This window comes from Nicotiana tabacum, chromosome 9 (assembly GCF_000715075.1).
Source record: "Nicotiana tabacum cultivar K326 chromosome 9, ASM71507v2, whole genome shotgun sequence".
NCBI classification, from domain to species: domain Eukaryota; kingdom Viridiplantae; phylum Streptophyta; class Magnoliopsida; order Solanales; family Solanaceae; genus Nicotiana; species Nicotiana tabacum.
The window spans coordinates 3,707,647-3,728,250 of NC_134088.1; the positions used below are offsets into that span (position 1 = coordinate 3,707,647).

Consider the following 20,604-nt stretch of genomic DNA (forward strand, 5'->3'; position numbering starts at 1 on the left):
TCAATAATGACCTAAATTAAATCTTTTGTAATCGTGGGTAGTTCCTAAGGCTTATTTTGAATCGTTTGGTTGATAATTTGCTGGATTTGGTTGGTTCGGAGGCTTGTTTGAAAGGCAAAGCTGTGGTTGAGCTTTGAGTTGATTTTGGAGCGAGGTAAGTATCGTGGCTAATCTTGACTTGAGGGATTAAGACTTGTTTGCCTATTTGCTACCTGTTTAGATGTTGGGTACAACGTATATGTGAAGTGACGAGTACTTATGCGTTGTTGTTGGGTTAAAGCATGCGGGTGAGACTAGTTTTCTTGTAATTTATGGCTTTCTTTGATCATGATATCCATGCTTAGACTAGTTTAATTATTAAACTGATCGTTCTTTCCGTATTTATGGGTTGTCTATGATAACTGAGTATTGTTTATGAAGTTGAGGTTGATTTTGGGAACCATTAATGACGTGAAGTTTGTCCTTGTTTATTTTATCTCCCGATTGTTATATGTTCACTCTTATATGGTAAGGGAGAGAGTTAATGCATGCAAGGTGATGTCGTGCCATATTTGAGAGTTAATGCACGAAGGGTGATGTCGTGTCGTATCTATTGATTTATGATGAAAGTGAGAGTAAAAGCACGAAGGGTGATGTCGTGCCGTTATTACTGTTTTATAATGAGGTTGAGATTAAATTCACGAAGAGTGACGCCGTGCAGTTTTGTTTATTAAGTTTATTCGTGTTACTGGTTAAAGTCTTATTGACTCTTATTGTTATCATTCCCCGTTGGAGTTATCATAATTTGTACCCCTTTCGCATGTCTCCTCCCAATAGTACATGTTTAGCTTTTATTTGTTGTTATGTTGTACATATATTGATTTCTGCACAGATTTGATTAAATGGGTGTCATGTCATAGCCTCATCACTACCTCGTCGAGGTTAGACTCGACACTTACGGAGTACATTGGGTCGGTTATGCTCATACTATACTCTGCACTTCCTGTGCAGATTTTGGTACTAGTCCTAGCTGTCCGTGAGTTGTATCAGCTCGGATTTACTTTTGGAGACTCGAGGTAGATCTGATGGCGTCCGCAGACCTTGAAGTCCCCTTCCACCTTCCCCTTATTTACTGTTCTTATCATTCGAGACAATTGTACTTATTTCAAATTTTGTATGTAAAAACTCTAGAAGCTCGTGAACTTGTGACGCCAGATCTTGATTGTACTTAGATATTATTGGTTTTTATGTCATTACGCACTCAGTTTTAGTTTCACTTCGACTTAATTGATTTTACTTACTGAAATTGATTAAATTGGCTTAAAGATCCTCTAACGTTGACTTGCCTAGCAAGTGAAATGTTAGGCGTCATCACGGTCCCGAAGCTGGAAATTTCAGGTTGTGACACACACACCTCTACAAGTTTTCGTATTTATATTGTGGAGAATGCTACACATACTAGAGGACAGTTTGTCCATGAATTTATTTATTTTATTATTTTTTTTTCAAAAATGTGTTTATCCATAAAATTTTGCAATTTTTTGAAACTTTTTTGAAAATGAGTTTTTCAAAAACTAAAAATTGGTTTTGACCACCTTTTCAAAATTTTCAATTTTTTTTCTACACTCACAAAACTGCAATATTTTTTCAAGTGAAATACATATCCAAATATGATGTGAAATTCCAGATACTATTTTCAACTTAACTTCAAAAAAAAATTATTTCAAAAAATTATAATTTTTATGTCCAAACGCCTACTTATTGATGATAGTAACGATTTGTCTAGTGAAAATGAAACAATTAATTGCGAAATTAGCCAGTAATAACGCTTAACCACATGCTCACTATCAAATGTTTTTAATTGAAGTCTCTCTTAAATTACCTATAGTTGACTAAGACGGAATCTTTACTAACATGCACTGACAATTCACTTAAACCTATTATAGTTGTAACATGTTATTTATTTTATTTTCAAGGTTACTAATTCATATATAAAAAGAATTTAAGTTATATGTACTGGTGTTACATAACAATTTTGCAATATTTGTTTAACTTAGTCGGCTACCTTAGGTTATTATCCTATTTTTTAAATTATCATATCAAATTTATTATGAAAAGTTATGTTGAAAACCCCATCTTAAAGGTCAAATTAATCGGATAGTATAAAGAATCTATATATTTGTTAATGCACGAAACTTGAACTCTTGCTCTACGTACTCACTAGTAGTTGGTTATAAGGCGATTATTTTTATAATTGTGGTGTCCGGGTCAATTTGTGTGCACCTCGATTAATTTCACGGGATAACTGTCACCTTCAACCAGTAATAAGTACCAAATAATTATGTCCTCCAAGGTTTAGACAGCTAGAAAGAAATCACCTAATATTAAAATAATTTAATATACAAAATTCTTTAAAATATCAGTATCTAAATGTTACACTTAAAAAGAAAAAATAACGCTCATATTCAATCTTCTTACATTTCCATGTCTCTTTTTTAATTTTCATTTCTTTTTTCCGCACTTGGAGGAGGGAATAAACTAATTAATAACATCATCAAATTTAAGAGAAAAGTATTCTTGACATTTAATTGTAAGTTAATTAATTCATCAATAAGCAAACGTTACTCAAAAAGATACATTGAAAGTGAAACAGATAAATAAATCTCATTAATTCACTTAGTATAAATCATGCTTATATAAACACCTTCATATTAAGATCAATAAGCATCAAATCAACAAGTACAAAACATATAAAAAAAAATGGCAAAACTCAATATTCTCTTCTCTTTTGTGGCCATTTTATTAATTTCTAGTGCAATTCCTGCCTTTTGCAAATCTAACCATCACGAAAAACATCCATCACCTCCACAAGAAGAAGATGAACATGATAAATACATCAATAGCTTACCAAAAAATTTCTTAAAATTCGTTGAAAATTGTACCAAGAAATTCCCACTTAAATGTGGCGAAAAAGTCATAAATGCTATAAATGAAAAAGGAAATGTTGACAAAAATTGTTGTCATGATCTTGTTAAAATGGGACTCAAGTGTCACAAAGCATTAATCAAGGTTTATATTGGTTTGCCTGAGGTTAAGGACAAGATTGATCCTAAGGTTGTAAAGCATAATGCTAACAAGGTTTTCAAGAAGTGTGTTGACCTTGATAAGAAGAAGCACCATCATTCTTCCCTTTCACCTCCAATTCTACCTTGAATTTTAAGCGGAGGCGAAGATCGGATTTAGAGTTACTGGTTCAGGATGAACGTGAACTATTATATATATTAATATTTTTAACTTTTTGTTTTGTTTTGCATATGTATAAGTTGAGCTTATTAAACTCGATCTAAGTAAGTTTTTTATTTTAAAGAAATAAGATTTTTTTGTTTATGAGTAATAAATCCGTAATGAGTTAAATAAGACTTGTATTGAAAATACTTGCAAAGTCGTGAATTATGCACATACTAAATTATGTGAAATTCTGATTATATCAGACAATTTTATTTTTGTTGATCATTCATCTTAAACTACGACAAGCTACATGCTATAGCGGAAGCGTCACGTATGTGATGAGTTCAATTAAACCCATCGTATTTAACAATATATAGTATTTGCATATAAAAAATTACTAAAATTTAATCCATTATTTCATAAGCGCAATAAATTCAGTGATAAAAACCTTAAAGTTGAATTCCTAAAATTTAAATTTTGAATTTGCCATGTTAAACCCACATGAATTAAGTTTGTAGAACCCAAAAATTTGATAATTCACCTATATAATTTTTATTTTGTCAAATCATGAAGTTATTTTTTTTTTTCGGAAAACAGATATTATTCTAATATTTGTTTTACCCAAAAGAAAATAAAGAAAAGAAAAGAAAAGGAAGAAGCAAAAGAAAATAATTTTCTTTTGACACCACTCAAACAGCCAACAATCATTTTATTTTTAGACAAAGAGACAATAGAAAGAAAGAAGGAAAAAAAGAAAATGAGCAGAGTGCTGTGTAAATCCACCATTGCACTCATTCCTTCATTAGCTTCTTCTACTTCTCCTCATTTCAGATTCAAACACTTTCGAACTTCTTCTTCATCTTTTCCTAGGGTTTCTCGTATGGCTACCGAAGCTTCTTCTTCTTCGTCTTCGTCTTCGTCTTCGTCTTCGTCTTCGTCTTCGTCGGCTGCATCTCCTTCTCCTTCGTCCGCCATTGATTTTCTATCACTTTGTCACCGACTCAAGGTATTCGCACGCCGCTCTCCATTTTTTTATGATTTTTTTTAATGCATATGAAGTTGTGATATATGTAGGATCATAGAGTGTTGTTTACATAGAGTTGTACCCTGCGCATTATGTGTTGTACGAAGCTTGACTTGAAATTATCTATTTGCTTCATATTTGCATTTGCACTATTTCAGCTATTTTAGTATGCAATCGCAGCTACATATTTTAGTATATGCATTTGCATTTGCACAGTTATTTTAGAGTGTTGTTTACGTATCATTGTACTCTATGCTATACTTGTTGTACTGCGCTGAATGTAATCCATGTCTATTTGCTTTGAAATTGTATTGCGCTAATTGAGTTAGTTTAGTATGTAATGCAGAGGCATTGTACTTTATGTATCACTTATTGTACCGCACGGAATGAATGTGTTTTTATGAATTTTTAATGCATCTGAAGGTAGTATGATATATGAGGATCATAGTGTTGTTTACATAGAATTCTGTTCATCAGGCGTTGTACTACGTTTTACATGGAATTATGTATTTGCTTCATATTTTGCATTTGCAGTCTATTTCGATTATTTTAGTATGTAATCAGCGTTGTACTCTATGCAATATTAGTTGTACCGTGCTGAATGTAATCCATGTATATTTGCTTTGAAATTGTGTTGCAACTAATTTAGTTTGTTTAGTATGTAATGCATAGGCGTTGTACTCTATGTAACATGTTGCTCCCAAACGCACACGCAAGTATACGTGGTCGTATAAGTAATATAATGATAAGTTGAGTGTCGAACCCACAGAGACTTGTGTAAACTACTCACTAATTCGCTAAAATTGTTATTCAATCCAGCTAAAAACAAAGTCCAATAATATGATTATATGATACTACGATTCTAAATAATAACTAAATTATCAAGTAACGAGTTGATTGTTGTGTATTCAGTAGAGACAAATATTCCAGGGTTGTGATCGATTCACCATTCGTATTGTGTTCTAATTAACTCTCCCTTTCATATAATTCACTCATGGTTGCTAATTAATCGATAAATGCTCTCATAGCCTTCTCCCGAAGTACTACTCACCTATTCTCAATAGATTAATGCCTATATTCCTATGAAATCAATCTATTAAGAACGCATTAAGATCACGATATTTAATTAACCACGGTGACTAGGTATATTCCTATCCTAACCACAAATCCGCTCCCTCTAAGGGTTAAGATCATGCTCTCTTCAATTCTTCTCTAATCTAAACACGGCTTTCCCAAGCATAGCATAGATAGTAAATAGAACCTAACTGCTGGCCAGACAATTAAGCAATTAAACACAGAATTGAAGAAACAACCATATATTGGTGAATTATAATCAAGGTCAAGCTAACGTTAAACAACAATATTCATGGCTAAATCACAACCCCAGAACAATGGGTGTTTAGCCACTCATGATGTAATCAAACAATTGCATAAGTGTTGAATCAATTGGAAATGCTAGAAAAAGATGAAGAAAACTGAGAATTCTTCGCTTCCTCACGATCCCGTGTGTATCTCTACTCCAAAGTGGCGTCTCCTTCCTCAAAAATAGGTTTAGTCTTGCTTTTATATCAGTTGGGTAGGTCTAGGGCCGCAATAAACTTGTCCCGGGCAAAATAGGACACATTTCACGTCACCAGCGCCCAGCCCGGCGCCAGGCGCCCTCCACGGCGCCCCATTATTTGTGCATACTGTTTTTGGCGCCACAGGTGGCGCCAGGCACTGCCTGTGGTGCCCAACTGGCCCTTTTTCCCGATTTCGTTCGTGTTGGCTCAAATCTCGCGCGTTTCGCCCTGTTCCGTTTAGAATTTGGAAAAACGTAAAACATGAAAGTTGTAGCCCTTTGAGTTAGGTTTCCAACCATATATTGTGGAGCCAAAATGGAGTTCTGAGAAAAAAGTTGTGTATTTTACTAGACAGTGCGCAATATGCCCTCTCGAGTCTTTGTTTATTCTTAACTATCAAAGTTGACCCCTGACACGATCCCGACTTAATTCCTTGGGCTTTTACTCAGACTTCAAAGCTCCACTTGAATTCATTCCGTAACATCTATATAGCTCGGAATCACTCCTACAAGGCATAAAACACATCGTTAGTGCAAAACATTAGCGATTAAAGCGCAAACTCAACTAAAGTGCAGTAAATTAGAGTGTAATAATCGACTAAAATACGTAATTATAGCCTATCATCAACACCCCACACTTAAACGTTGTTCGTCCTCAGCAATGGGACTATCTAATAAACCCCCCCCAACTATGTACAAGTATCAATTATAGACGATCAATCATAAAGGAGCACCCACACACTATACCCTTGACTACGATCAATACCGGCACACAAGCATGAACACACAAAAATTCACATTCTTCCCGTTTAAGCAAGCCCAAGTATAATATTTCAATTCAATAATTTCCAATAACCTAATTGTCACCACCCAACCTCACAAGCCGACTTGCAACCACTAAGTACCCTCAATTTATGCACTTACCCAACAAGAAAGTTTACAACATTACCAATCATTCATGAGATCATGTGCCCTCACCAACAAACCGAGAGTGAATATAAATTGGTCCACACATTCAAATATGCTTTTGAACATAATTTAAGGACATCACACAATTGAACAAAATTCGCTCACTCTCACAAAGAATTCATATGCATCCCGTGGTCGTTCCATAAGCTTGCCCGTAGTGTATATCTCCACTAATTTAAGCTAGCCAAATCCAGGATCAATTAGGACTTTTAGGTTGTAATGTAGGCTAAGGGACGGATAGGATATATTTAGAAATAGTGACTCACCCTCCTAAGCACTTTAATACACTACATTTACACTTCAAGCACATATTCTTCTCAACCAAATCACTTGCCATATACAACATAGCCCTCTTTTCACTTAAACACTTCTCTATTTTGTCACTAGCACAAATCAATAAGGATTGAAGGTGTGTATTTTTCTACATTATTTGAACTATCATATTTTTTTTCTCTCTTTTCTTGCAATTTTTCTTTTCCTTTCTCTCTCTTTTTTTTCTTCACACTCCATATATTAAAGTTCATCGGCTAGTGACTTTTGATTTTAACTTTAGTGCATCAACGAGCCCTTCCATGTTTCCACTCGAAAACTACTCTCCAATATCTCACCTTACTTCTTTTAGCGACTAAGTGCCTTAGGAGGTAAAGGTTCAATCAATATCAAATTAAGAATAAAATAGGGGTATGGCTTGTATGTGGGTGCCAAAAGAAAGGTCTATAGGCTCAAAGGGGCTAGCAACGGAAAATTTTATTTTTACGTGACAAGCACATCTATGATCAAGCAAGAAAAATGCCTACGTCATCTCCTAGATTAGAACAACTCACCATTTCGCTTCAATTAACACACGGGACAAGTTCTAGACTACATAGGATAGCACAGAAAATCACGAATCCTCACACACACGTTGCACATGACTCAATCAAGACGGTTCTGTTCAACTCTCAAGTCAAGCAAGCACAAATAAATGAGAAATTTAAGCAACAATTGCACTATGCAGCATACAAGTCAGACAACTGAGAAACGGCGTCACAAAATAGGCTATTTACTTTACTTAGGCTTCACAAGTCAAACCAAATACACGGGAAAACAGAATGTATGTCATAGCCTAATGTGCCAGCATCAATCCATGTCAATGAGTATCTCAGAATGACTCAGTTTCTTCCTACACTACTCCTAAAAAGAAATTAAAGTGCCCGGTTCGAGCTACATCCTTGGAAAAGAACCGGTGCCCAAAGAAAAACCAAGGAATACTACCTAGCTATTCTAAGAAAATAAAATGACACATAAAAAAAAACTTTTTGGTGTTTTTAAATCGGACTTTAATCCCTCAAGAAAATTGTCCAAAATATCCATCGTCGGGAACAGTCCGAGCTTTTTCAACTTTTTTTATTTTTTTATTTTTTGAACCTAGACTATGTCTACTACGAGTTATAAAAGAAAGACAATTATACTCCAGAAAGTAGTTTCCCACCCCACACTTATATTATGCATAGTCCTCGATGCATGATCATAGAGAAATATTAAAACAAGGGTGAGAAATACTCCCTGAGACCCTCTCAGGCCTAGCTTGGACATGATCCTCAATATTAAGGGTCGGGACGACCCCACACTTAAGCTCAAACATGCTCCTCAGCTTCAACTTTGGGTACTCAGACTTTCCCTACTCTGCAAAAATAAAATAAAAACACAAAACATAGTAAAAAGAAATAATCAATAGATAAAAGATACATAGGTTGGGTTGCCTCCCAACAAGCGCCTTATTTATAGTCGTGGCACGACTCTGCTACTCTGCTCAGGTTGGGCGCTTTCTCTTCTTCTTTCTCCCATGAATTCTAGCCTTTTTGCGCGCTCTCAGAAGGTCTACTCTTTCATCTCTGGCTCTTTTCTCAATCATCTTTACACGCTCAGCTGGAAACACGACCTCCTTTAACTCAGTTGTCCCATCTGGATCACTATAATTCACATAAAGACTCTGCTTTATCCCCTTCGATTCTACCGCAGTAATCATGCACAAGTCCTCATAATGCTTAGGAAGCTTAAGTGCTTTGTACACATTAAAAGTGACCTCCTCATCGTCAACTCTCATTTTTAACTTCCCTGCTCTCACATCAATAATTGCTCCACCAGTAGCTAAGAATGGTCGCCCCAAAATAATGGGCACTTCCTCATCTGCCTCGTAATCAAGAACAATAAAATCAGCAGGAAGAATAAACTTTCCCACTCGAACTAACACATCCTCAATAATTCCTTCGGGCATGACTAGTGACCTATCTGCTAGCTGTAAAGTGATTGTAGTAGGTCTAAGTGACCCCAGTCCGAGTTGCTTGAACAAAGAGGATGACATCAAATTTGTACTGGCCCCTAAATCACACAAGGCTCTACCAACTTCTTGTTTTCCAAGAGACAAAGGAATTGTGAAACTCCCAGGATCCTTCAACTTAGGAGGAAGTTTACTCTAAACTCTGGCACTGCACTCTTCAGTAAGTGCAACTGTTTCAAACTCTGCATGTCTTCGTTTGTTTGCCACAATATCTCTGAGATACCTTGCATACTTAGGCACTTCCTGCAAAATTTCCACCAAAGGCAGATTCACACTCACTTGGCTCAAAATATCTAGGAATTTCTTGTACTTGGCATCATCTTTTTTGCTTTTGCAGTCTTTGTGGAAACGGAGGCGGTGGCCTAGTCTCAATTACTGGCTCGGGTCCTTCATCATCTTTCGCATTCCCCTCAACTAGCTTGGGAGCTAATTCTCCTTCAGGATGATCTGTATTCTTCTTTTTCTTTGGAATTTCTTCTAGTGCTCTTCCATTTCTCAAGGTAACTGCATTGACTTGAGCTTTAGGATTGGGCTCAGTATCACTTGGAAGAGCTCCAGCTTGTCTAGTGTTTTGAGCACTAGCAAGCTGTCTCATTGGACGCTCCAAATTTCTCACTGTTGTGGCGAGGGCTTGCTGTTCAGCCATCACTTTTTTCAACATGTCTTCAAGGTGACTTGTAGGACTCGCTTGTTGTTCAACTTGAGGTGGTCTATATTGTTGTTGAGGTGCTTGAGGCCTGTATTGATTTTGAGTGCCCTGGTTTCCACCCCAAGAGAAGTTTGGGTGGTTCCTCCAGTTGGATTGTAAGTGTCCCCATACTGATTTGTTTGGCCTCGATTTGCATTACCCACAAAGTATACAGACTCTGGATTTGCTGGGCATAGATTGCTCATGTGACCCTCTCCACATACTTCACAAAATATTTGAATTTGTTGCACTGGTTGGGCTTGTTGCTTGTTGATACTCAAGTTCATCTGGTTGACTTGATTGGTCAGTGTAGAAATCTGCGCTGATAATGCTGAGAAGACATCTAACTCAAGAACCCCTGCAGACTTTTGCACTGTGTGTTTGCCCATCTCTCCTTGCCAATCCGGATTGCTCTTGGAGAATTTGTTCAATAATGCATATATCTCGTCAAAGCTTTTCTCCAACACTTGACCCCCAGCTGCAGCATCTACCACGATCTTTGTTTCAGCATGTAGCCCTTCTATGAAAGTGTGAGCTAACACTTCATTCGTCTGAATGTGATGAGGACAGTCTCTGAGTAGCCCCTTGAACCTTTCCCAAGCTGAGTACAAAGATTCTCCCGCTTTTTGTTTGAAGGCCACTATCTCACTTCTGATCTTTGCAGTTTTGCCTGAAGGAAAGAACCTTGCCAGAAATTTTCTTGCGAAATCATTCCGTGATGTAATGGAATTAGTTGGTTCTGCCTTTAGCCATCGCTTAGCCTCGCCCAACAGAGAGAATGGAAAAAGTGTGAGCCTCACATAATCTGGAGTGACCCCGTTAGTGATATAAGTATCACTAATCTCCAAGAAGTTCAGAATATGCTACTGTGGATCCTCGTGTGGAAGACCCATAAATTGCCCGTTTGCATGAAGTAACTGGATCATGCTCTGTTTCAGCTCAAAGTGCCCAGTGATCCTGGGTTTCACTATACTGGAGGTGACATTAGCAATGCTGGGCATCGCCACCTCCTGAACAGCCATGGGTTGCTCCTCTGCTATGTCCACAGGAAATTGAACAAGTGCTTGAATATTATTCGTGTCCCTTGCTTCCCTCAACCTCCTGTGAAATGTTCTCTCAGGTTCAGGATCAAAGCCTTGAAGTCGGTCCTGGCTTCTGACCCTACGCATTCAGTCAAAGTTCCTGAGATCTGAGCAACAATCAAGTAACGTTAGACTAGACTAAATAAACAATTAAAGCAAAAACTAGCAAGTAGCTAATATTCAAGTCCCCGGCAACGGCGCCAAAAACTTGTTGCTCCCAAACGCACACGCAAGTATACGTGGTCGTACAAGTAATATAATGTAATGATAAGTTGAGTGTTGAACCCACAGAGACTTGTGTAAACTACTCACTAATTCGCTAAAATTGTTATTCAATCCAGCTAAAAACAAAGTCCAATAATATGATTATATGATACTACGATTCTAAATAATAACTAAATTATCAAGTAACGAGTTGATTGTTGTGTATTCAGTAGAGGCAAATATTCCAAGGTTGTGATCGATTCACCATTCGTATTGTGTTCTAATTAACTCTCCCTTTCATATAATTCACTCATGGTTGCTAATTAATCGATAAATGCTCTCATAGCCTTCTCCCGAAGTACTACTCACCTATTCTCAATAGATTAACGTCTATATTCCTATGAAATCAATCTATTAAGAACGCATTAAGATCACGATATTTAATTAACCACGGTGACTAGGTATATTCCTATCCTAACCACAAATCCGCTCCCTCTAAGGGTTAAGATCATGCTCTCTTCAATTCTTCTCTAATCTAAACACGGCTTTCCCAAGCATAGCATAGATAGTAAGTAGAACCTAACTGATGGCCAGACAATTAAGCAATTAAACACAGAATTGAAGAAACAACCATATATTGGTGAATTATAATCAAGGTCAAGCTAACGTTAAACAACAATATTCATGGCTAAATCACAACCCAAGAACAATGGGTGTTTAACCACTCATGATGTAATCAAACAATTGCATAAGTGTTAAATCAATTGGAAATACTAGAAAAAGATGAAGAAAACTGAGAATTCTTCGCTTCCTCACGATCCCGTGTGTATCTCTACTCCAAAGTGGCGTCTCCTTCCTCAAAAATAGGTTTAGTCTTGCTTTTATATCAGTTGGGCAGGTTTAGGGCCGAAATAAACTTGTCCCGGGCAAAATAGGACACATTTCACGTCACCAGCGCCCAGCCCGGCGCCAGGCGCCCTCCACGGCGCCCCATTATTTGTGCATACTGTTTTTGGCGCCACAGGTGGCGCTAGGCACGGCCTGTGGCACCCAACTGGCCCTTTTTCCCGGTTTCGTTCGTGTTGGCTCAAATCTCGCGCGTTTCGCCTTGTTCCGTTTAGAATTCGGAAAAACGTAAAACATGAAAGTTGTAGCCCTTTGAGTTAGGTTTCCAACCATATATTGTGGAGCCAAAATGGAGTTCTGAGAAAAAAGTTATGTGTATTTTACTAGACAGTGCGCAATATGCCCTCTCGAGTCTTCGTTTATTCTTAACTATCAAAGTTGACCCCTGACACGATCCCGACTTAATTCCTTGGGCTTTTACTCAGACTTCAAAGCTCCAAATCACTTGAATTCATTCCATAACATCTATATAGCTCGGAATCACTCCTACAAGGCATAAAACACATCGTTAGTGCAAAACATTAGCGATTAAAGCGCAAACTCAACTAAAGTGCAGTAAATTAGAGTGTAATAATCGACTAAAATACGTAATTATAGCCTATCATCATAACACTCGTTGTATCGCGTTGAATGAATGTGTTTAGGCTCTATGAACTGACGATGTAAAATATATTTAGACTATATGGTTACTTTAAAGGTAATTGCACGTAACTCTATTTAATAATAACATTGTGAAGGTGTAAACTATATTTACACGATCATGTCACCTTAGATGTAATTGCACGTAACTCTATTTAATAGCATTGATTGGTAACCTTGAATAAATGTTAAGTGCTATTATAACAGGTTAAATTATAAGGATGGTGTAGACAAAATTGTTTCACTATCAGTGTGTATAACTAATATCCTAAATTTAATCCTTGTCATGTCTATTAGGGTCTGAAAGATTGCATACCAGTAACTAATCCATTTTATGCTGTCTAGTTTATGCTTTGTTTATATTTTTTAGAATTATGTTAACGCGTAAAGTATACTTTTGCTTACAAGCCAATGTCATTTGTGGTGAAGCTCTTAAGTTATTAAACTGCTTAGTATTTTTTAAAGTAGTGTTATGTATTTCTCTTAAAATATATGACAGCCTTGTGCTATCAGCCTATACTAGCTCTTTTATGTTCATAACTTCATGTAACCATTCTTTTGACGCTGTTATCTTATCTCTTTCCATGTGATCTTTTGTGTATTCTGAGCTAAACTTTCCTGTTTGGAATCGTGATCAGACAACAAAGAGGGAAGGTTGGGTACGTAGAGGGGTTAATGCTCCAGAGTCTATAGCTGATCACATGTACCGTATGGGAGTGATGGCTCTTATTGCTGCTGACCTTCCTGGTGTTGATCGTGACAAGTAAGCAGTTTTAATAATAATCATTTGTTTTATCAGTACATGTACATTCCTGTATTTGTGTTTCCACCAAATGTGTGGATTGTTTTTGAGGATGATGCATGCTTCTTCTTCTTTTTCTTCCAAATTTAGGTGTGTAAAGATGGCAATTGTGCATGACATTGCAGAAGGTGAGGCTCTCATTTATGATTGTTCATTTCTATTTTCTTTTCTTTTATGGCTATTACATGAAATAGGCTGATAGCATCTTCCCATGAAAATTTCTTTTTCTTTTTGGAATTCTTCTCTTATTTAATTGTGACATGTGTCATTAATTATTTCGTGCTATTACGAGCTTTATGATACAAGATTTAATTAAGAGTCGAAGATAGGGTATAAGAAATGGAGGATTACTTATAGACGCATAAGCTTGTCAAATCTTATACTCTGGAACTGGAAGAATATTTCAAGTTTGCCTTTTGGTATTACTTCCTTGGATAATGACATTGACTATTGATCTACAAGCTTTATTAAATGGAAAGAACAGAAAGAAACCATTAGAACATGAACATCGAATTTTGTCTGTATTCGCATCATCAATCGTTTTCACTTAAAATATTTTTCTCGGTGTAAAGCTGTGAAAATGAGGTTAAACTTTCAGAAGACATTGTTCACTTTCATCCAATGATCTTCCTACTAACCAATGTCTTGTATAGACTTGGCAACACAATCGTCTATCTCTTGGGTCTTCTAATCCTATGGGCCTTTGATTTGGAAAATTTGGTAGCTTCTTATTTAACATTCTTTGTCAAATATTTTCTTGTGTTTCTACTGAACAGCAATTGTTGGAGATATTACTCCTGCTGATGGAATTTCAAAAGATGAAAAGAGCAGACGAGAGCGAGCAGCACTAGAAGACATGTGTAAACTTTTAGGTGGAGGACCCCGAGGTATTGCTTCTCTTCTCCATTGAGTTTTTTGCCAACTAGCTCGTGCATCTAAAGATTGAGCTTTCATCTATTCTCTTGTTTATTATTTACCGTTGGGCAATTGCAGCCAAGGAGATCAGTGACTTGTGGATGGAATATGAAGAAAATTCTTCTTTAGAAGCCAAAGTTGTAAAGGACTTTGATAAGGTATTGTATGTTACCCAAGTTTGAATATGTCCCATCTATATGGGTGTTTATGCTGACGTGTTCAGTTTAATTTACATAGGGATAAACATTTAAGTTTACTCATCATTGTATCTTATCTTCCTCTCTTAACGCCTTGTTCGTCACTGCATCTTGTTTTCCAATATGCACAGAAAATGTTCAGGGCAAACTCAATTAGCATCCAAACGTGATTTGGTAGACATATAAGTTAACTCATTGTTGTATCTTGTCTTCTTTTTTAACGCCATGTCTGTCACTACATCTTGTTTGCCAATATGCATAAAAGATGTTCAGGACAAACTCAATTAGCATTCAGGCTTTTTTTTGATTGGTACTCTGTTAGTCTGTTAGCATTGAGACTTGATTGTTTAGTAAGAGTCTTGTTCATGATAAAGAGTTGCTATGCATGGTTGACTGTTTATTGTTTAAACACCTAGAACTCTTCACATTTTTCCTTTCTCAAGTAGCACGCTTCTCCTCTTTAAAAAACTTTATAGTGCCAGACTTTTCTCTAGTATTTCAGCCTCCAAGAAGCTTAAAGCTAGTTTTGGAACACCCATTCTCTTACCTTATTTAAAAAAGAAGAAGAGGATATTCATTCTGTTGCCATGAGGTGATGCTATCTATGGAGAGTGATCACTTTTGTCAGCTTAATGCACTGCTCTCTGCTAGACTGATATGTTGTTTCCTTTCAGGTGGAGATGATACTTCAGGCATTGGAATATGAAAATGGTAACTTCCTGTTTCTCTTTTTTCCCCCTTGGATTTCGGATGTACCCGTGATATATAGTACTCCTTCTGTTTTATTTTATATGAAACTCTTTTTTGGTCTCTCCGAAAGAGAATGACACCTTCATATATTTTGTAACTCTTTTACTTTAAACTCAAAATTTTCCATTTTACCCTAAGTAACATGCTCGTATTGCCATAGAAATGTCATGGAATATATAAGACCGCGAATTTTAGGGTACTTTTGGTATGTGCTAGAAGTCTTCCTTTCTTTCTTAACCTCTGTGTTCAGCCAAACACCACTATACAAAATTAAATGGAGGGAGTAGTATATAACCCCCCCCCCCCCCCCCCACACACACACACACAAAAGAAAAGAAAAAAACAAAAGGTCCCATATTATACAGGTTTTGAGGAAAAATCAATCAATATCGACAGTCACATTTCTCAAAATTCTCCTAGTTTGTGTGTATTTTTGTATTTTCTGAACTTAGTTTTCATACTGCATCCTTCAGCATGAGAAATATACACATCATGGTGATATCCTTGGCATTTAGTGATTGTGCTGTTACATTGTAAAAGCTATCTTGAGAATTAAATCAAAACACACAGATCCTAACATTCAAATAATGTCAATTTATTTTCTAGTTTATATGTACCTGATGCAATTTATACTCTTTAAGATGTGCATTACTAATCTTTCAAAAACAAATTTCAAGGTGTTCACATTGTAATAAATACAGACTGATGTGTGGCTGCATAAGCTGTTTGTCTCTTGACATATGGACTAGTCCCTCTGCCATGAGAAGTTGCCTTCAAACTAATGCTACTTTTTCTGTCATGCAGAGCAGGGGAAGGATTTGGAGGAATTTTTCCAGTCAACTGCAGGTGCCATGTTTAACATTTTTATTATTTAACCGCAGTTCAAGTCTGAGTTTTAAATTCTAGTCATTCTATTTTTTGGGCTGCCTTGCGTGTACTTTAGACCTAGACCCTTTCCCATCATTACCTACTATTGTCTTTCCGTTGTAACCTGATCATGCATCCTGTCTTAGATTGCCAAGTCAGTGGTTAACTATTGAGCTTACAACAACAACAACGACCCAGTAAAATCCCACAAAGTGGGGTCTGGGGAGGGTAGTGTGTACGCAGACCTTACCCCAGTAGAGAGGCTGTTTCCGATGGGGCAGAGAGGTTGTTTCCGATAGACCCTCGGCTTAGGAAGACGGAAATAAAACAAGAAGAGACAATTCATCAGTAACGTCTGTAGAAACCGTAAAAATAGTAACAAAAGCATAAAAACCAAAAAATAGATGACATGCAATAATAGTAACCAGTAATTAAGGCCCGTGGCTATGAAAAACAGAAAGGATAGTGTGGACTCAACATTAACCACAAGTCGTCTAAGATCAACCCTATCCAACCCCGCCTCACCCCCGGTATGAAGTAGGAAAAGATCGACTACCCCCAGCCTACAACCCTAATGCTTGACCTCCAGACCTTCCTATCATGGGCCATGTCCTCGGAAATCTGCGGTCGTGCCATGTCCAGCCCGATCACCTCTCCCCAGTCCCCAGTACTTCTTAGGCTGCACTCTACCTCTTCTCGTACCCACCACAGCCAACCGCTCACACCTCCTCACCGGAGCATCAAGGCTTCTCTTCCACACGTGCCCGAACCATCCGAGCCTCACTTCCCGCATCTTGTCATCCACAGGGGCCACACCCACCTTCTCCCTAATATCTTCATTGTTAATCTTATCTATCCTAGTGTGCCCGCACATTCACCTCAACATCCTCATTTCTGCTACCTTTATCTTCTGGATATGAGAGTTCTTAACCGGCCAACACTCTACCTCATACAACATGGCCGGTCTAACCACAACTTTATAAAACTTACCTTCGAGTATCGGTGACACTTTCTTGTCCCACAAGACTCCAGATGCTAGCCTCCATTTCATCTAGCCCGCCCCTATATGGTGAGTGACGTCCTCATCGATCTCTCTGTCCCCCTGAATAACCGTACCTGGAGTGACGTCATCCCTCTATTGGGAATGACCTGTGATCCAAACCTCACATCCTTCTGCCTACTTCGCTCGACTCAGCGCTAAACTTGCACTCCAGGTACTCTATCTTAGACCTGCTCAACTTGAAACCCTTAGACTCGAGGGCTTGTCTTCAAACTTCCAACCTCTCGCTAACACCGTGTCGCGTCTCATCAATTAGAACTATGTCATCAGCAAATAACATACACCATGGCACATCCCCTTGAATATGGTGTGTCAGTACATCCATCACCAAGGCAAATAAGAACGGGCTAAGCGCAGAGCTTTGATGTAACCCCATAACAACCGGGAAATGCTCCGAGTCGCCTCCCACAATCCTAACCTTAGTCTTAGTCCATCATACATGTCTTTGATCGCTCTGATGTAAGCTACCGGCTCACTCTTTGCCTCAAGACATCTCCAGAGCACCTCCCTAGGGACCTTGTCATACTCTTTCTCCAAGTCAATAAACACCATGTGCAGATCCTTCTTCTTATCCCTGTACTGTTCTACCAACCTCCTAATAAGGTGGATGGATAGCTTCCGTAGTTGAGCGACCTGGCATGAACCCAAACTGGTTGTCTGATATAGACACCGTCTTCCTCACCCTCACCTCCACCACCCTCTTCCAAACTTTCATGGTGTGGCTTAGTAACTTGATACCCCTATAATTGTTACAACACTGGATATCACCTTTGTTCTTGTACAACGGTACCACTATACTCCACCTCCACTCATCCGGCATCATTTTCGTCCTAAAAATTACATTGAACAGCCCAGTCAGACATTCCAAGCCTGCTCTACCCACACACTTCCAAAACTCAACCGGAATTTTGTCTGGCCCGGGCGCTCTACCCCTACTCATCTTACGCAAAGCCCGTACGACCTCTACCTTAATGTGCCTGCAATACCTAAAGTCTCGGAGACTCTCCGAATGCCCCAAATCCCCTAGCACTATATCTCGGTCCCCCTCCTCATTTAGAAGGCCATGAAAGTACGTCTGCCATCTCTGCTTAATCTGGGACTCCCCCATCAATACTCTACCGTCCTCGTGTTTCATGCACCTTACTTGATCCAGGTCCCTCGCCTTCCTCTCCCTCGCCTTAGCCAGTCGAAACAACTTCCTATCCTCGCCTTTTCCCCCTAATTCCTCGTATAGACGACCAAACGCTGCATTCTAGAGCTTGGAATTCAGAATACCATTCAATTGTCTGAACTCTGGACATTTACATCTGAATTTGTTAGATGATTAGTGAATGACATAATATTGCCATTTTATTGGAACATTCAAGTTGTTCGAAGTTGGTATTGAAGTTTTGTGGATAGTCCCCCCTCCTTCCCCTCCTGATCATGAGTATCTTGTAACTAGATTTGAATTCTGTTCTTTGGAGAATTTAAGTTCGTAGAGTTTGCATATGCAGTAGAGTTGTCTGCAGTCTGCACCGGTGGATTTAGGTTCTCTTGGAAAGGATTGTCTGATAACCAAAAGATTGAGGAGACCTATGTAGCATAGATTCTCTTGGAAAGGATTGTCTGATAACCAAAAGACAAAGGGCATGAAAGATATACTCATTATATTCTCTTGTTTTCAGTCTGATGAATTGAGTCACTTGTGCTATGCTAGGGTTTAATCAGGTTACCTTTTGACTGTAACCACATTTAACTTGAGTAGTTACAAGAGAGAAATTTAAATCCAGAAGTTTGGTAGTCGAAAGTCATCGTAATGATGATGTTACTAGTTTAATAAAGTGGAGAATTTCCTTGCTTTGAGACTTGAAGCTGTTATATTCTTCTTATTCTTCTTTTGTATGGATCGATTTTGATAATAGCCCGTGCTTACCTTTGGTAAAAAGATGCAATCTTTGACAACGCATAACATGTCTGCAGGAAAGTTCCAAACGGACGTGGGCAAAGCTTGGGCTGCAGAGGTAGCATCAAGAAGAAAGAAATCCAACTGACAGGTTGGGGTAGTCAACTGGATTACAATTTGCACCAGCTCTATTGCTGATGACCCAAATTCTAACTAGGTAGGTGGAATGATCAGTGCTTAGTTCTTGTCTAAACATCTATTTGATATATCAGTCCAAATTGTTCTTTTCCAACTACAGGATCACTGAATCACTAGGCAGAAACTGACATTGAAATGGTTCTCTTCAATTTGCAACAGGAACACTGAGCCCCATGGTGTATAGGACTGGACATCATCTTACATGCTATAAGAAGAGTTTGCTTATTTGTCCTTTTGCTTAAAAAGGTTCTGAGATAGGGAAATGCTATACTTGGTGATATTTGTTCAATTTTGTTATTTTGAGTTCCTCTTTTTCGATTTCCAGTAAATATGCTAGATGCTAAAACTGAAACATGGAAGATGATTTGATCGTGGACAAGACTTTTTGAATAATTTACAATGAATTTCATCCTAGAAGTAATAACTTTAACAGGATACGCGATGAAAATATAATAATGCTAGGAAAGCTTCAAAATTTTATGCCATATTGTGACAACAATCTATATATCTATATATAATTGTGGGAATGAGAAAGTTGATGTGGTATGTCTCAAATGCTAGGAATCATATTTATCTTTTTCCTCTTTTTTTTTTCTTTTTTTTTTTAGGTTTTCTCCTATTTTAATAGTTAAAAACTAAAAGTCATACCCCTTCATTGAAAATCTTAATTACTTATGCCTTTGTACGGTTACGAAATGAAAAGGCAGGCTCCTTCACTAATAATTAAAAAATTTAAGTATTAATTACAGTTACATGGTAAAAGAAAGATCATGTTTAGAAAAAAATTAATTGCAGTTTCATATTACTAATAATTAAGAAATAGAAATGTGCACTGTTTCAAAATTTTATACCCAAATCTTTTGACTTTTCAACTACCACATTTAAAGATAAAAATTCATCCTTTACAATTTAATTCCTCCTCCACCTGTGAAGAATTCAAGAATAGAAATACGATTCCAATCTTTTCACCCTTTTTTTTTTTTTTTTATCTTTTCTCTAATTCTCTCAAATATGTTTTTTAAATTGTGAGGCTGCTATGCTTTTTTCACCAAAGCTTTTTGATTAATTATAATTAGTTTAGTGAATTTGTTAAGTTTCGTAGGCGATTTTGTTTATTTAGATAATTTTTAGAGCGAATTGTGGTGCATTTAAGATGATGATCAAAGAAATAATACAGTATGCATGTTTGATTTATTGATGTTGAATGTATTTCTCTCATGTGTGACCATGGACAATCTTTTTTCTTTCTCGGAAGAAAAAATATTGAGGAAGTGTTTTCTACGTCCTTACATATTTTATAGTATTGAATAAACTGGGAATAGAATTGTTG

The 20,604-nt window shown here is 37.4% G+C and overlaps 2 protein-coding genes and 1 non-coding gene across 3 annotated transcripts; all 3 read left to right on the plus strand.

The window, feature by feature from the left end:
* Positions 1-2,739: 2,739 nt before the first annotated feature.
* Positions 2,740-3,192, plus strand: LOC107832702 (uncharacterized). Its single transcript, XM_016660568.2, has one exon. The coding sequence runs from the start codon at positions 2,740-2,742 to the stop codon at positions 3,190-3,192; it is 453 nt and encodes a 150-aa protein (XP_016516054.1).
* Positions 3,193-3,905: 713 nt separating this feature from the next.
* LOC107814067 (uncharacterized) lies at positions 3,906-19,685 on the plus strand. Its single transcript, XM_075221365.1, has 9 exons — positions 3,906-4,213; positions 13,239-13,363; positions 13,493-13,530; positions 14,179-14,289; positions 14,396-14,475; positions 15,189-15,225; positions 16,069-16,110; positions 19,154-19,293; positions 19,434-19,685. Exons 1-8 carry the CDS (start codon positions 3,965-3,967, stop codon positions 19,222-19,224), a joined length of 753 nt encoding a protein of 250 aa, XP_075077466.1. The 5' UTR covers positions 3,906-3,964; the 3' UTR covers positions 19,225-19,293; positions 19,434-19,685.
* On the plus strand, positions 10,322-10,428 carry LOC142164456 (small nucleolar RNA R71). The gene has a single exon (XR_012695225.1). It is a non-coding gene; the product is annotated as a small nucleolar RNA R71 (small nucleolar RNA).
* Positions 19,686-20,604: the final 919 nt, after the last annotated feature.

Bases quoted from the DNA above. Each gene is read 5' to 3' on its own strand.
- LOC107832702 (XM_016660568.2), top strand. From the start codon at position 2,740: ATGGCAAAACTCAATATTCTCTTCTCTTTTGTGGCCATTTTATTAATT.
- LOC107814067 (XM_075221365.1), top strand. From the start codon at position 3,965: ATGAGCAGAGTGCTGTGTAAATCCACCATTGCACTCATTCCTTCATTA. The intron at 13,364-13,492 runs GTAAGCAGTTTT...TTCCAAATTTAG, and splicing joins CCTGGTGTTGATCGTGACAA to GTGTGTAAAGATGGCAATTG. The intron at 15,226-16,068 runs GTAACTTCCTGT...TCTGTCATGCAG, and splicing joins GGCATTGGAATATGAAAATG to AGCAGGGGAAGGATTTGGAG.